This window comes from Varroa destructor, unplaced genomic scaffold (genome assembly GCF_002443255.2).
Source record: "Varroa destructor unplaced genomic scaffold, Vdes_3.0 BEIS01000002.1, whole genome shotgun sequence".
Lineage (NCBI taxonomy): Eukaryota > Metazoa > Arthropoda > Arachnida > Mesostigmata > Varroidae > Varroa > Varroa destructor.
The window spans coordinates 54,191,027-54,206,028 of NW_019211455.1; the positions used below are offsets into that span (position 1 = coordinate 54,191,027).

Below are 15,002 nucleotides of genomic sequence, written 5' to 3' on the forward strand. Positions count from 1 at the left end.
TAAGCACTCAGATGATTAGTAAATAAAATTTCCTAGTGCTTATTTTAGTGTAATGAAAACCGCATTATTGAACTGTATGACCATGCTAAAAAAATGATACGACTACTTATTACAAAATAATGATAATAAAACGCATTGGAGACAACTGTGAAATGCAGAGATTGCGAAAGACACACGGAGTCAGACAAAGAACGCTGTTCATACTATACACGTTACAGTGTTACATATACACGGAGAGCGGATCACACATTTACTATGTGAAGGTACACAGAGACCCATTTCATCGTCATCATAATTCCTATATTATTATTACTATCACTATTATTACTTTAATAATGGAATGGTAGTGGATTGTGAATGTTCTGGCTCAATGAAGGACAAAACATATAGAATGGGCAAACTGAAATGAATTAATAATCCATATATAAAGGACGAAGAGAAAGAAGATTTTCTCAATACGCGATGTCGACCACACAGTGTAATGATGTTAGTTGATGGCGAATAAAGCCATCTTAATTAGGCGCGTAACGAAGACTTGTATACAACGGACTACATTGTGAATTCTGTTGTTTGCATCATTGTATAGATATCCATGTAAAGAGGACACTTGTGGCGACTTCGTGCTAAATATGACGCGCGGTACCCCTCTTAAATAAGTAGCCTTCTGTCCCTATTCCTCGTGGATAAAAATGTTTGGCCACAGGTTGATTTACTGGTAGCCAAAACTAGAGATCTGCGGAGAAAACCTAGTGCTCTATATTTGGCTTTTAATTAATAAGCTATTAATGGCGCTATCAAAATGCGAGCCAGTATATCAAATCAGAATGAATCAAATAATATAGAAGACAATTTTCCTTACATGTCGCATGTGCTATTATACACAGATAAGAGAGCTGTGTTTGCGGTTTTTGGCTAATCAAAGATAACCAAATGCTAAAAAATACTCTCTAATCTAATCTAATCTAATCTAATATTTTTTTCGGGCTTTATCCTGGCGTCTTATAAACAACAGGGCGATTCGTTCTAGTTCAGAACAACGACAGAAAACGTTAGAACCAATAGCGAAGGGGAGTAGTATATAGCAAATGGAGTTCTTCCACATGAAAGACAAGCACGACTAACCAACGGCGAAATCGATTCCGCTAGCCCAAAAAGGCCGTTAGCGCTGCAGTTGCAACCAAATACGCAAGAGGGGTACAGATATGCGAAATAACTCTAGAAATGCACGAAATGCTGATAATAACAACACTATGTAAAAGACGCAATCAACTGAATTATAGAGGTACTTACGTTAAGGAAGTATAATAAAGTATTATAGTAATGAATGAGAAGGCGGAAAATAGATTTCGAAAGACAAATAACTGAAATTAAAAGAGCAAAGCATGGACAACTCCGAGACGACACGAAAACAATCCACGTCGACGGTAACGATTAATTAAACATACGAACTAATGAAGCAAAAACAAGTCAAACAAGAAAAATGCAGCTCGATGCTCGAAATCGAATATAGACGAATTAAGTGCGAAAAACATGATCGCAGAAGTGATGACTAAGTGACTTGAAGTCCGAGGTGCGATTTGTGTCGACTATTACATTAACGTGGTTATATGCATTGGAACCACCAAAGTTTTTTGCAAGATTTTCTCTATTGAGCTGGTGGATATTAAACATTATGATCATAATAAAGTAACGACAACTAACAGGACGCAAGCTAGCGATACAAAGCAAGTGAAAGAGGTGTTTTGCGTAGGGGCATTACTTCTATTACTTATTGCAGAAGGACGTGCGTATTACACAGGAATGTAATAACGCGTTTGTAAGTAGGCAGAGACGAAAGATAACGATACATGGGATAATGGCGCAAAGCTAAACAGGACAAAATATTCAAATGTGACACATCTTTCTAAACGATAAAAAGAAAACAGCACAAACAAATTTGTAGAAATAAGGGAAAAATTGGAGTAACGTTCTGTAGAACAGAAAAGAAAAAGACGTCAGACAATTACGATAGAGACAAAAGGAGATGAACTGAAATTCACAGAGCCAACTTGTTCAGAAATGAAGTAGTCAATGCCTAAACACGCGGAAGAGAAGATGGAGAAAAAAAAGATCTACAAAAGGAAGAACACCGAAATATGAAGGCGGTAATTATATGGATTACTAATTAATACGAAGGTAAATTATATGGATTACGTGTTGCAGCATAAAAAGGTATACAAACTGGAACATTCGTAAAGGTTTTGAAGTTGGAAGGCGTGCTCGCTGTAATGTGCATGGTGTCGAAATATTTATCTGAATCTTGCAGTTCCGATTGCTGACAGCGCTGTAAAATACTAAAGGATAGAAAGGCATACGAGAGCAAAAGAGAAAGACAAATTAACAGCAAATGCAGAAAAAAATGATGAAGAGCCCAGGCTTGTTGTAAAGCGAGCATCTCATTATTGTAATAATGGTAATAAATCATCATCATTGTCATCTAAGTTTGTTTACGCTCCACGACGACGGAACAAGACGAAAAAACAAATGTGGCCATGTGTATTCATTATTATTAGGTTAGTTTAAATACATACCTGCGCGGATGCGTTCGGTGTCGCCGAGGATAGGTGGGGCAGAGGCAGAGGCAAAGCATCTGATGTGTTAGGTCTACTAATTCCATATAGGTATCATACTTGTGTATTGCGAATTTTACTGGGATTTTACATAAACGTGTAACTAGGTAAATCATAATAAGTCAACGTATTTTAATACGATATTGAATAGCGACTCATTGTGATCATGTGTTACCTCTCGAATTTCAAACATTAACATATCAGCGGTAGAAGACACTTCCATCAGTAACCTTGTATCTAGATATTCGTGCCTGAATGTCGGAGTCGAATCAATCTGCCGTTGAATTAAAGTAAGTGTGCGTGCTTTCAACAAGACTTCAATTGGTTACAGAACGAGATATCTTCGCTACCTATCAAACGTATTTATCAATATGGAAACCTGTTTCTTTTCTAACTATAGCCTTAGCTTATAACCAGCTGTGAGGCGTTTTCTCCATGTAGAACTATCTACAAAAAAAATATAATGAAAATTTAAGTAAGTAAACCCAGTTGTGTTAGATTTATTTATTCTTCTGTGAATTAGAGTTTTCCGGCCCTGCAGAAACTGCTTAACAATCATTTTTACGCGGGATGTGAAATACTACGGTTAAATAACACATATGAACAGATGATCTTTTACTATGTATAATATGTCCACCTGTATAAACAGCTTATTAGTGCGTTCCAGGCTTCGTGTAGCAGAGTCATATTTCGTGTTTAATATCGTGTCACTGGATCTGCCTGATCGACTCAACAGGTTAGCATGGTGTCAACATGATCTACGATATTCAGCATAATTACTTGAAATCCATTTTCGATATCTCAAATAGTGGTTTCAGCAATGCCATACGACCATCGCTGGTCGAGGCTTAATCTGCCGTCTACGATACAAAGTAATGCCTAATGTAATAACAACTTCGGTTTAACTTGCGACGTTTGGAAAAACGTTTATCATAGTTGTGTGCGGAAAAATCGAAAAATAACAGATTAAATAAGCAAGCTAATAAGCACGGTTACTGTAGGCATTGGGTGCTCGAACCAGTTTCGCCCTAAAATACAAACGTTGGTAATTCCGGCAAGTCATGCCAAAATAGGCTAATTAGAAGGTCAATGTGCAGTTAGGAAAGTACTTCCTAACACTGTCTATGCATCGACTTTCATGCATATACAGTCTTATACGCACATATTGACAACTAGATGACAAAAAACCTGTAGGTCTAACAAAGGCGTAAGTGCGCCTTTAATCTCGTAAAGAGCAGTGAAATGATCGATTTGCATGCTTGCAAATAGTAGTTCTTTAAATTGTTTCATATATTTGCCATTTATCCATTTACTCGGCACTTGATTTTGTTCATTAAAAGCATATACCCTAGATGTTCGGCGGCTGTAACATGTCAGTTTTAGCTATTCCCACGAACTTTATTTCACAACCACTGTAGTTGAACTTTTTGACATCAAATTGTTTCTAATAATTGATAGAGTTTTGTTTACATTTAACATAACAGCCTCTTTGTTTTTAACGAGCGCGCAGTAGACTTACACAATGCAGCTAACTGTCACTTTCGACGGTTCCTTTTTTGTCAACGGTACCTAGTATTCGTCTGTGCAGTGTAACATGACAGTAGAGTTATTTGCTCTCCGCTAAGTGCATCCATATCACAAGTTACGTAACCACAGAACTTCAGGACGATATTTCTCAGCTGATGTCAGTATCCTGAAACCTACATGGTATCCTCCAAGTAGTTCCTTATAACTTTGATTGGAGAATGTAATTCAGTTTAAACAGCTTAAAAAGATTTAAAAACAACAAGAAATACTACTAAGTTATTAATTTCGGTATATACAAAAGATTGGGGTGTAAAGAATAAAAGCCTAAAAAAAACTCACCTTGAAGATTGAAAAAACCTAAGATTAGTCTCTATCTCCATGATATTTTTAGACATTTATCTTGTCAATACCTATATGCGTTGGCCTTTAAACTACATTATTTTTTTGATCCAACTTAGAAACAAAATACCACTTGCTAGCTTGGTGCGTTTACGAGGCCGAATGTGCAGACTTTACGGCTTTCCGTAGTCGTGTTTAAAAGACTGCAGAACCAGAAAGCTATAAGGCACTCTAGGCCTAGGATCAGCCAGGGAAACATTTTACTTGCTAACCTTGAGAAGGCACCTCAAAGGACTGTTTTCTCCCATAGATAAGATCCGCTATTAGTTGACACGATGTCTTCATGGTTTACAAAAGAAATTTTGCAAAAAACGGTTGGCAAAAGAACAGGCCCTCTTCATATACCCTATATCAAACCTAGAAGAAAAAGGACTTCTATTATCTCTGCATTAAAGGACGCCGTGAAAGTGCTCTATCTATTCAGTGAATTAAAGCATCTCCATGCCAATTTCTAATAATCTGTAAGGGTGTGAGCTTGCTTCTGGTCTACGCTTGTAGCACGAGTCCAGCCGCGCTGACATTGTCACCTCCACCGCCAGTTTGCAGTACCCGCGTACACACTAAAACAGGCGCCACGCAGAATTCAATTTCGACATTGGGTCCATCTAGGTCCTCATTCCAACAGCGGACAGGATCATCAGGCATAAATGGAATACGCTTTCGGTTAGGCCCATTAGTTGTCGTGAATGAGTCGTCCATAATGATCTGTAATTTTAAACCGAAGAAACAATTCAAACCGTAGACAAATTATCGTTCGCCAATAGATGTCGGCCTGACTATGTTTTGAAACGCTATGAAGCTCATGTACGTAAAAGTAACGAAGCCCGGAACAGTCCAGAGATCGATGCAGCTCTAGACCTGAGCACAATTCCAGGCTCCTGACAGATACTGTGCAAATTTTATAGAACAATTTAGATGAACACTGCGTAAAGATCATCCATAGAAATTCTACGCCTCATGAAAACAAATACACATAGGATAACTTGAAAAAGCGATTTATGGTAATCGCTAGTATAACTTGCCGTACAATTGCTCTCAGATTCATACATATGGTATATATGATATGTGAAATAGGCTTGCAGTTTATCGAATTTCAGCATATTCAAACCTTTGCCTGATTGACATCGATTTCGTGCGAACCACAGGTGTGCCGATGGGCAGTTAAAGCAGCCTTTGCAGCAGAAGCCCTTGTGGCTTTCCACTCTCGGACGGCGTTTTTGGGGTCTTTTATTACCCGAAGAATGGCTTGGAAAGCCAAAGTGTGAATGTGAATTCGTGAAAGCGGTCGAGATTGTGGCTTGGATGAATGAAGTAAACTGCAATCAGTCATTTTACTGTTAGCATCATGACGATCTTTTGTGGAAATCATTATGAACTGACACTGTTAATTTATCCCAATCCATGGCGAATGTTGGAACGTATTTAACCATCTTTGGATTATGCTATTATGTTTGAAATTGTACGGTCATACTAGATGCACACGTTTCTCTAACAAACGACAGCCACATCCAACGCCAAAATACAATAAAAATAAAACGAATTCTTGATACTGTATTTCGTTGTGAGTAATATTTGTTAAAATCAAGTTAGTACTTTTGACTAGCAATGAAGTTATACTCCCTGCTTTCTACGTGGATACCGCGTATTGTCACTTGGTTATTATTATTATTATTATTGATAGATTATTGATAATCCAACTCATTCGGGATCTGTTTATATATTATATGTTATACTCAACGCAGCTTCCCGAACACTTGAGCTATTTGGCAAAAATTCTATATACACTCTTTATAGCGAGTAAAAACGTGATTTCATCAAATCGTGAAGCTCGCACAGCTATTACTTCATAATATACCACACAATAGCACTTATAGCTTCGTAGATATATACGAACCGGAAAAGTTCTCTTATTTGGTCCAGGACGGTAGCAACCCGGGGGTAACTATCTGCCACGTACGATATGTTATCATACTTCAGCAATGAAATAAGATTAGGCAATTCTTGCTCGTTCATTCCAAGTGACTGCGTCAATGGCAAGACCTGATGTATGATCCGGAGCATTAATGCTGCATCGACGTATGAGGCCATCTCGAAGTGGACGGCAGCCGTATCAGGAACTTCCTCAAGCACTGTCAGTAGGCGATTCATTGCCCTGTCAAGTTGTCCTGCGTGATAACAACCAATAGGTGACAAGAAAAAACAATTTAGGACTTAACCTTGCTGTAGAAATCTTGATTGTTGATAAGCTCGATAGGAACACATTCTAGTTTCAAGGCTTTTTAACATGTTCATTTTGCCAACTGATTATTGGGTAACTTGTTAGTCAGGGGTTTCTTGGTACGCAATTTTTGTCCATACACAAACGCCTTTTAATGTTGTCGCCGGCTGCCGTTCGTTGCAGTAGATTGGGGGTTCATTTTCTTCAGTTAGTATGTGAAACGAGGTAACGGTAATGTCCGGATGTAATTATGAACTAACTTTTGTTCGAACCAAACGCAGATGTCTTCTGGGTCACCTGCTGTGCTAAACATACATTAAGGTCGGTTCCAAAGCTCGTAAAGTATTAGAAAAAATGCGGTCGCAACTTTCGTACTAAACTGATATTACCTTCACCAAGTCACACCTTTTTAGGGCAAGCACTTATAGGTGGGAGGTTCCTAATCAGTCTAATAAATGGTAATACTGTTTGGAGTACCTTCTTGGAAAGGGAAGTTGTCCATCATTTGAACACCTCCAAGGACGAACAATGATGGAGAAAAGTTGACCATCTTCTCGCTAAAACCTTCAACAGAGCCCAGACGAGGATTGGCATGGTCGTTGTGAATAATGAACCTGAAATGTGATAGCCAGAAATAAAGGCACAGCAAACACTCAGTAGATTCTAAGCCAAAAGAAACATCGACACCGTGTTGGGCGTGTGAAGGAAATCAGTTCGAATTCTTTCCATTTTACATAATTCTCCCGGTCTTCATAGGCGTAAAATAAAAACGTTGAAAGGTATTTTCAATATGATAAATGATTCATGTTTATTATTCATGGGTATTATTATAAGCTACTGGGTTTATACCCTGAAAATTATGATTTCTTTAAAAAAATATTATTCACGAGTTAAAATATCAGGAGGTATCCCGTTCATTTTTCTCCTCCGAATCCTTTTTTAATTTCCGGATTAATTTATTTATAAATTATGTTAGAATTTAACTCAATTTCGTTTATTTAGGAAGAAAGATAATTTGTTGGTTAATAAAGTAACAAAATATTTTATCATCCTGTCTCTCTTAGGGATATTACTTTTATTTTTTATTTAACATCAATTCGACTTAGAGATGACACAGAATTCCTATAACCGAAAACCATACGCGCATACTGACTAGTTAATTTTGTGAAAATTTTGTTTTTTGAAAATCATTACTCTTCTTCAAGTATGGTAGCTGAACCGGTAAGCATTACCTATTGGCTCGAGGTGCTTGGTACTGGACGAACTTTTCACCTGCGGAATATTCGAGAAGAAGATGGTGGTCGTCCTCGTCCACTTGGGGACCGGTAACCGTAACCCCTTCAAGCATTTGCTCACGTAGATCGCTAGACATGTGCGCCCCTAGTAAAACCTCTCGGCATGTACATGTAAAACCACGTAATGCTTGAAACTTGACGTAATTCTTTTAACGCGGCTTAATTTCATTAGTCTTACTGCTTGCGAATTATAAACTCAAATCGAAGTGTTTATAACTTCAATGCAAATTAGCTTTGATGAAAACCATGCGTTTCTCGAAAAATTTTCCAGGCGATTACGCATGTCAATCAATGATCACACAAAGCGACCTCTTTTGTGCTTTTTTATATACACCACATTTAAAATATTCAATTTCGAAGTAAAGTTAGTACCTCAGCGCCTTCTTTAGCGAACCGAGTCGCCATGAGTGCAGCATTACCACCCATGTGAAAACGGGCGTCTGCTGCCGCTTTAGCCTTTTGGAGAATTTCTCGGAATAACGTTGCATTAGCCACGAATCGTCTGTGGAAAGGCAGAATAAATTAGGTTAATCATTCTATCAATATCTAGGTCACGTATGCGTAAGCATAATAAACCCTAAGGCTCATTACAAACAACCTGTTCAACTTGAATGCGTACTTAACATATCTAATTTAAGCTAGGCAAGAAACCTGTTTTTACCTGCATGCATTGAGCTTATTTCGAATCGCTTCACAGATCAACTGCTATTTTGCCATATTAAATATCAGGCCATAAAAATATTCCCTGACAGCTGCTAAAATTTTATTTCACACAATTTTATTGCTTACTGAATATGAGCGAACCACTCTCATTTTCTATATTCAGCAATAGTCACCAGTATTATTTTTTTTTACATAAGAGCTTTTCAGGCTAAGACTAAAAAAGGGTGGAAGTAATCTCAAGGTTACAACTTTATTTAGTACAATGACAGCTTATCAAACACATTGGAAGATTAATCTCTCAGATTATGTATATTGTGTGTGTGTCAGATTATGTATATTATATGTATATGTATAATGTATATTCCTCAGATTAAGTGTAATTATTATTATTATACTTTAGGAGGATGCCTCATTTATACCAACCGTGCATACAATACTTTTTGTCTAAATAGGTGTATGATACTAAGATTGTTTGGATTACTACAAAATAAAATCTTGAATAAAACTCGCAATTACCACGGACGGACGTATACTCGAAGCTTTTGGATAACGAAAAATTGGAAAACTACATATCGATGAAGGTTTGACTAGACTTCAAACTAGATGTCATCATTGATGTCGAAATATGAAGATAGGATAATGTTTAAGTTTTAGGTGACGAAAACAGCAGGAATAACAATTCTCACTCAGGTGAGAAGATAGATGTTTGAACAAAATGCACTCGTGTGTCGAGAAAGAAGTACAGTATTTTCAGCGCATCATGCAGCAGTACCGTTCACTGTTGGCTCTAGACTTTATCTTGTTGTGGAGAGAGCATACTAAGGTAAATATTGAAGCTACCAGCACTTACTAAATCATTGGCATAGCAACGGGGTAACGGTTTATGTCTAATATGAAAATAGCACCTTACAAAAGAGACGCGCATCCTCCTGAACCCCCGTGATGTGTATTTATCTAATGGATGCCCAAATCATTAGAGAATGAATACTGAAGTCACTGAAAAATCAACTTGAGGTTTATCATTTTATCAACAGCCATTAAAGGGCCTAAATCCAAGATTTTTAATAGATACTGGCAGCAGCAGTAGTACATAGGGCGGCCAGCAGTGATCGTAATTTTGATCTCGAAATGGAAAAGAACAGAATATTCTTTGTAAAGCCAGTAAACCCGTTTGCAAATAGTCAAATACAAGCAAACTACAATTTTTTGTTGAAACTAGAGCGCTGATTTTCACAAAATGATTGACGCCTTTATCTGGCCATAGTCATATACGAGTTGAATAAAGAATAGTAATGATCTAACATATAACAAGGTTGCCAATATAAAATATGAGCCTTAAGAACACTAATCCTGTATCTGTTCCAATCCGGTAGTAATACAGCTTTAAGTACGACATAATAACAAAGTTGCATGACCTCTCCTATTATAATTAATAAATTAAAGTTAGTGCACTTTTCAAATTAGCCATCCAAGCTATGGCTATGCAAGGGCTCATTTTTAAACTCATATTTAACGCACAATCAGCAGCGCCTACATCCAGTTAACTCAATTCCTTAGGCTTAATTGGGAGCGCTCTAAATGATTTAAGTGTTGCGTTTACCCTGTTCGGGTTTTACGTTCCGATTGTCACAAACGCAAGTCTGCGCAGCATCCTGGGATTGCTAAAAAAAAAGATGAATATATTTATATATCGAGAAGCGTGTATTAACTTACTCCGCCGCAGCCCCGTGCTTGAAGTAGTATGTGAAAGTTTCGAGAAGTTCATCATGCGTGTTGATCACATCGTGATTTTGAGGGTCATTCGGTGCTTGTAAATTTCGAAAGAGTTGTCTTGAAGGGATAATCAGGTCGCGACAGGATCCAAAACCAACTGCGATCCGAGTTGAAGGAGCTACGCGAATCTACGTGAAATGAACCGAAAGCCAGGCAAGCGACAAAAACCGGGCATTTAAGAAGGTTTTGTGAAATATTTATATAAATTTTGTTGCTAACTGCTTTCCCTTGCCGAATGCGTACCAATAATGCGTTCACTCGCTATCATCAGATAAATGGACGGGGTGAGAAAAATAAACAAGAGATTATTCTGTCGAGCCGATGCGCACGATTTTCATTGAACAAAACTTGTTCTGCTCGTAGCACCAATTATTTAAAGTATTCAATCCTACTCGTTTTCCTTTTTAGACCGAAGATCCACATATGATGATTTATCGGTGTGCTATATTTCACAGGTTATATTATGATGGCTCGCAGAACATCTGTAGGTAAACTAATTACTGAAACTTCCTTGTACATCATTACGTTTATTACGCTAGCCAATTTGTTTCAGTAACAATGATTTCTTTTTATTATATCGTACATATCTATCACCATAACAAAGGAAATATACCTCATGTAATATCTAAACGAAATTTACAGATAGATAAACATTTGTGCACTCTGGGACCTAACTCCATCTCTATTTCATGGTTATACAGCAAATAGCAGCTCTAACAAAGGCTTGATCAATTTTAGGACGGTTCGATTTATAAGCACATGATTCAATGAAGGTCACAACTGTCGGTCTACGCCTAAAAAGAACACGAATATGGAGACATGACGATTGGTACGCTCAAGCGTCCGTTAGTTGATCTCTTGGCTAATTTGTGTAGCTTCGCGTAAACGATACACAAAGCCGGTTGTATTACTTTTAATGGATGTTACTTTTTCATTGTATCTAGCACATCGTGTACAACGTGTAGTATGGTACACTAGGCCTTTACCTAGGAAAACCGATTCCACATATTTTGTGCTCTCTCCATTGATATAAAGTACATTACACAACATGTCTTGCGAAATAAAGACAAAAACGAAGTTACCTTACTTCTACGGACTTCAGCTTTAGAGAATAGTACTAACTGTCAATGTAAATACAAGCTTTCTTGCAATACGCATCAGTAACCTTTATTCATCTACAGAGATTAGTGCTTATACTCCGAGAGGGGGCGAAATGACTGGTTTCAGTATAAAAGTTATAAAGGGAATAATCAGAAATATATATGTTATAGCGACGTATAACGTATATATGAAGATTACTAGAAGAACTTTTTTTTGATTGAAAAAGGATTTATCTGAAAATTAGGTCTTCTCCATAGGGTTTGTTCAATGGAAGAAAAACGTTAGTTGACCTAAATATAAATGTTCGGGTAAAACCCGCCAAACTTGCTTATCATTATTATTTTATCGTTATATTTTCTTTTTCCGTTAATTTTTCGGAACAATCTCACTTTCTCTTTTATATAACTATTGCAGGCCTCTATCACAAAGCCATGGGTTAACTTCATATTTAGCTAGTAGCAGTTCATAGGTTGCTCGCTCACTAACCTGCTTTTCCGTATTGAGAAGTCCTTCGAGAATAAGTTGTAGCCGCTTCTGTGTCTCATTTTCTTCATGCTTACCAAACCAGAGGGCCACTATTAGGACAGTGCATGCGAGTCCTATTAGGGCGATGCTTACTCGACCCACCGCCATTACGTTCAACGATTATGTTGAACGATTATGTATACGATTATGATATGATAGCTGCGGCTATTGATAACGAGAACAATGTTCTGTCCAAGCTAGCGGATTCACAGCTTATGCTGCGCTCCGAAAAAGGCCACAAAGGCGTGTTACCGTCGTTGCTGTTGTCAGTGAGATCTATTAGAAAGTTAAGTTCACGCCTGCTTGATCATTGCAGCCGACTACTTACATGGAAGTAGAAATGCTTTAGAACCCAGAGCTATTCTCTGTACTGCGTGAAAATAGAGAGTCAAAAGCTTTCACTAAAAAGTCTGTTAGTTGACTCCGACTTGCCAGCCAATATTTTATTAGACATAATAAATTCACTTCAATAATAACAATAAATTCAATAATACCGGCAAACTTTTTCGCACTTCTTGCACAAATTAAGCTATCACTCGGCTCGCGATTTTAGCATAGATTTCGACCATGGTATTTCTTTGACGTCCGCACCAATTCTACTTTGTACAGTTTAGCAATGAATGCTCAATCCGCCGGCAACCTTCCAGTTATGATTTGATTGTAACTGTAGCACTTATTTTAGATTTTTCGTTTTACAATATATTTACATTGAACGCAATTTCCACAACCGCCATCTGCATAAGGCAGCTACCCAGATACAAAGACGAGCAAGCGCTGAGCTTTTCAGTGGAAACTAACTGGTATAGCCTACTCCCTGTCAATCAGCTCTCGACAGTCTGCAGTGCTCGCCACCGACTAGCTGCTGCTTGTGAGTGGATTGTTTTCGAGGATTTCAAAGCGTTGGACCGTTGTTGATAGGTTTTTTCTTCTTCATGCGTATGGAGCATAGCGATCGTGTCACCCATGGACGTAAAATGGAGGGGACGTGTTCGAACGGGTGGCGCCCTACAATAGCACCGAGTAAGCATCCAGCCAGCAGCAAATTTACGTTAACTGTCAGAACTGCACGCTTGGCAGACACTCAGGCCAATGGCGAATCACATAACCGCTATGGTCGAGTTTGGCACAGTGATTCGGATCAACCGGCATGGAGGAGCAGTAAGCCGTTGTGGGAACCACGATGCAAGACAGCGACAATTGAGGTAGTGGCTAGTACCAGTGCACCAACGTTATGCCACTGACAAACAACCGGTCGAACGGCTAAGACGGCACTCGGCGAGAGAGCCAAACCAGACGTCGTCACATGGATATCTCGAACTTTCGCGCGCTTTCTTCTCGCTACAAAGAATTTCTGCTGTAGATCATAGAGGTCGCTGGTGCGAGCTAGCTAGTGTGAAAAAATTAATTGAGACCTCACGTTAGCAGAGGTGTCAGTTTTGCGCCACAGCTTCATACATGTCCGTCAAACAAGTGCTTGTGGGACAAGAAAAGAAACGGATCCTAACTAAACGTAAACTAAATATGTAGTACAGTTTATGTTGGCAGGACTACAATGCAATGAAGGAATTCATAAGCCAAAAGTCCACTACCAATATAACGCACAGAGCGGCAGCGAAGTAATAAGCTGAAATGAAATTTCATATTTCGTTAAGAAAATAGTTTTTTTATGAAACAATGCACTGCTTAAGGCCCTCATTACAATTCCAAGAAGTGCTCTATTCATCGTATAGTGCTGCATTATTTTCATGTATGAATATATATATATATATATATATATATATTACACACAATATTTACAACTATGGATAACTTGTTTTTGTAAATTACGGATCTCCCGTCAGATTGTATGTAAACGAAAATAAACTGTATTTTTCTACTATGAGATACTAAACTACCATATTGTCAACGAAAAAGATGTTTGTCGGTTTCCATTTCTTTATTAATTGAAACAATATTGACTACCTTTTATATTGATGACATGCTGAGGTTCGTACAAACATATGGAGATATTTAACTTTACTTTATTTAGCATATATATAGATAGCATAAATATCTAGCACCGATGACGCTGGCCATTTGCGCTTAGGGAGATTGCATGGCCGATTCACAGCGATAATGCACGACTGGTTTAGGCCCGTCAAGGTCGTTTTTGATGGTGGCAGTTACGCGTTGTTGCTTGGAGCCTCTGCTTTTGAATTACCTATCTGCATTTCTGCTTCGTTCCGGTGATGATTCATCATTGGCAACTGTAAGGAAACCGGTTAGTACTTTGTCTGTCTACATCCCTTCAATTAGCCGAAATTATAGCGAACGAAATAGTATTATAGCAATAGATCTTGACAAAAATTTTGAACAGGCAGGATGTGCAAGGTTTTTTCGTTGAAAATCAAAGCTATTTATTTGCTTGTCGCATGCAGTGTGTATACCAGCAGAGCTTCTATTATATGAGAATTGAAATAGCATGAACTGAGTAGCCATGAGAATTGGTAATTAACACGGTTCTTCTATCACAAAAATATGTCTGTTATGAAATCTTCTCAGTACTACAAAACAATATGTTGTCACGCAGGAACGCCGAAATACTGAGGTAAATTCAGGACACCTTTCAAGGACAACACGTTACTGCCTCAGTCTCTGTCGATAGTGGATTTTACATGCGTCAGCGAGAAAATACAACTGCTATGAGGTGTATTTAGAGATTCTTTATTAATATAGGACACAAAATTTATTTTATGTAAGCATTGCAGATAAACAACATTTGGTGAGATCAGGTTTTGGTTTTCCAAAACCCTTGCGAGAAGAGTTGTGTTTCATCCAAAACTTCAAGTAACAATGCTCTCGATATTTGGTTACAATAGAGTGGCAGGTGGATTCTTCGGTTTTGAACGACCC

At 38.0% G+C, this 15,002-nt stretch overlaps 1 protein-coding gene across 1 annotated transcript; it reads right to left on the bottom strand.

Annotated features, from left to right (window-relative positions):
* Positions 1-3,079: 3,079 nt before the first annotated feature.
* On the bottom strand, positions 3,080-13,347 carry LOC111243959 (ADP-dependent glucokinase). The gene is made up of 8 exons (XM_022790394.2): positions 12,072-13,347; positions 10,425-10,612; positions 8,421-8,550; positions 7,986-8,143; positions 7,231-7,367; positions 6,430-6,700; positions 5,644-5,851; positions 3,080-5,240 (listed from the first exon to the last, which is right to left on the bottom strand). The coding sequence occupies exons 1-8, from the start codon at positions 12,216-12,218 to the stop codon at positions 5,022-5,024; spliced, it is 1,458 nt and encodes a 485-aa protein (XP_022646129.1). The 5' UTR covers positions 12,219-13,347; the 3' UTR covers positions 3,080-5,021.
* Between the last annotated feature and the right edge of the window lie 1,655 nt (positions 13,348-15,002).

Bases quoted from the DNA above. Each gene is read 5' to 3' on its own strand.
- LOC111243959 (XM_022790394.2), bottom strand. From the start codon at position 12,218: ATGGCGGTGGGTCGAGTAAGCATCGCCCTAATAGGACTCGCATGCACT. The intron at 8,144-8,420 runs GTACTAACTTTA...ACATGCCGAGAG, and splicing joins TCGCTAAAGAAGGCGCTGAG to GTTTTACTAGGGGCGCACAT. The intron at 5,852-6,429 runs GTTCGTATATAT...GACTGATTGCAG, and splicing joins CAAATAAGAGAACTTTTCCG to TTTACTTCATTCATCCAAGC.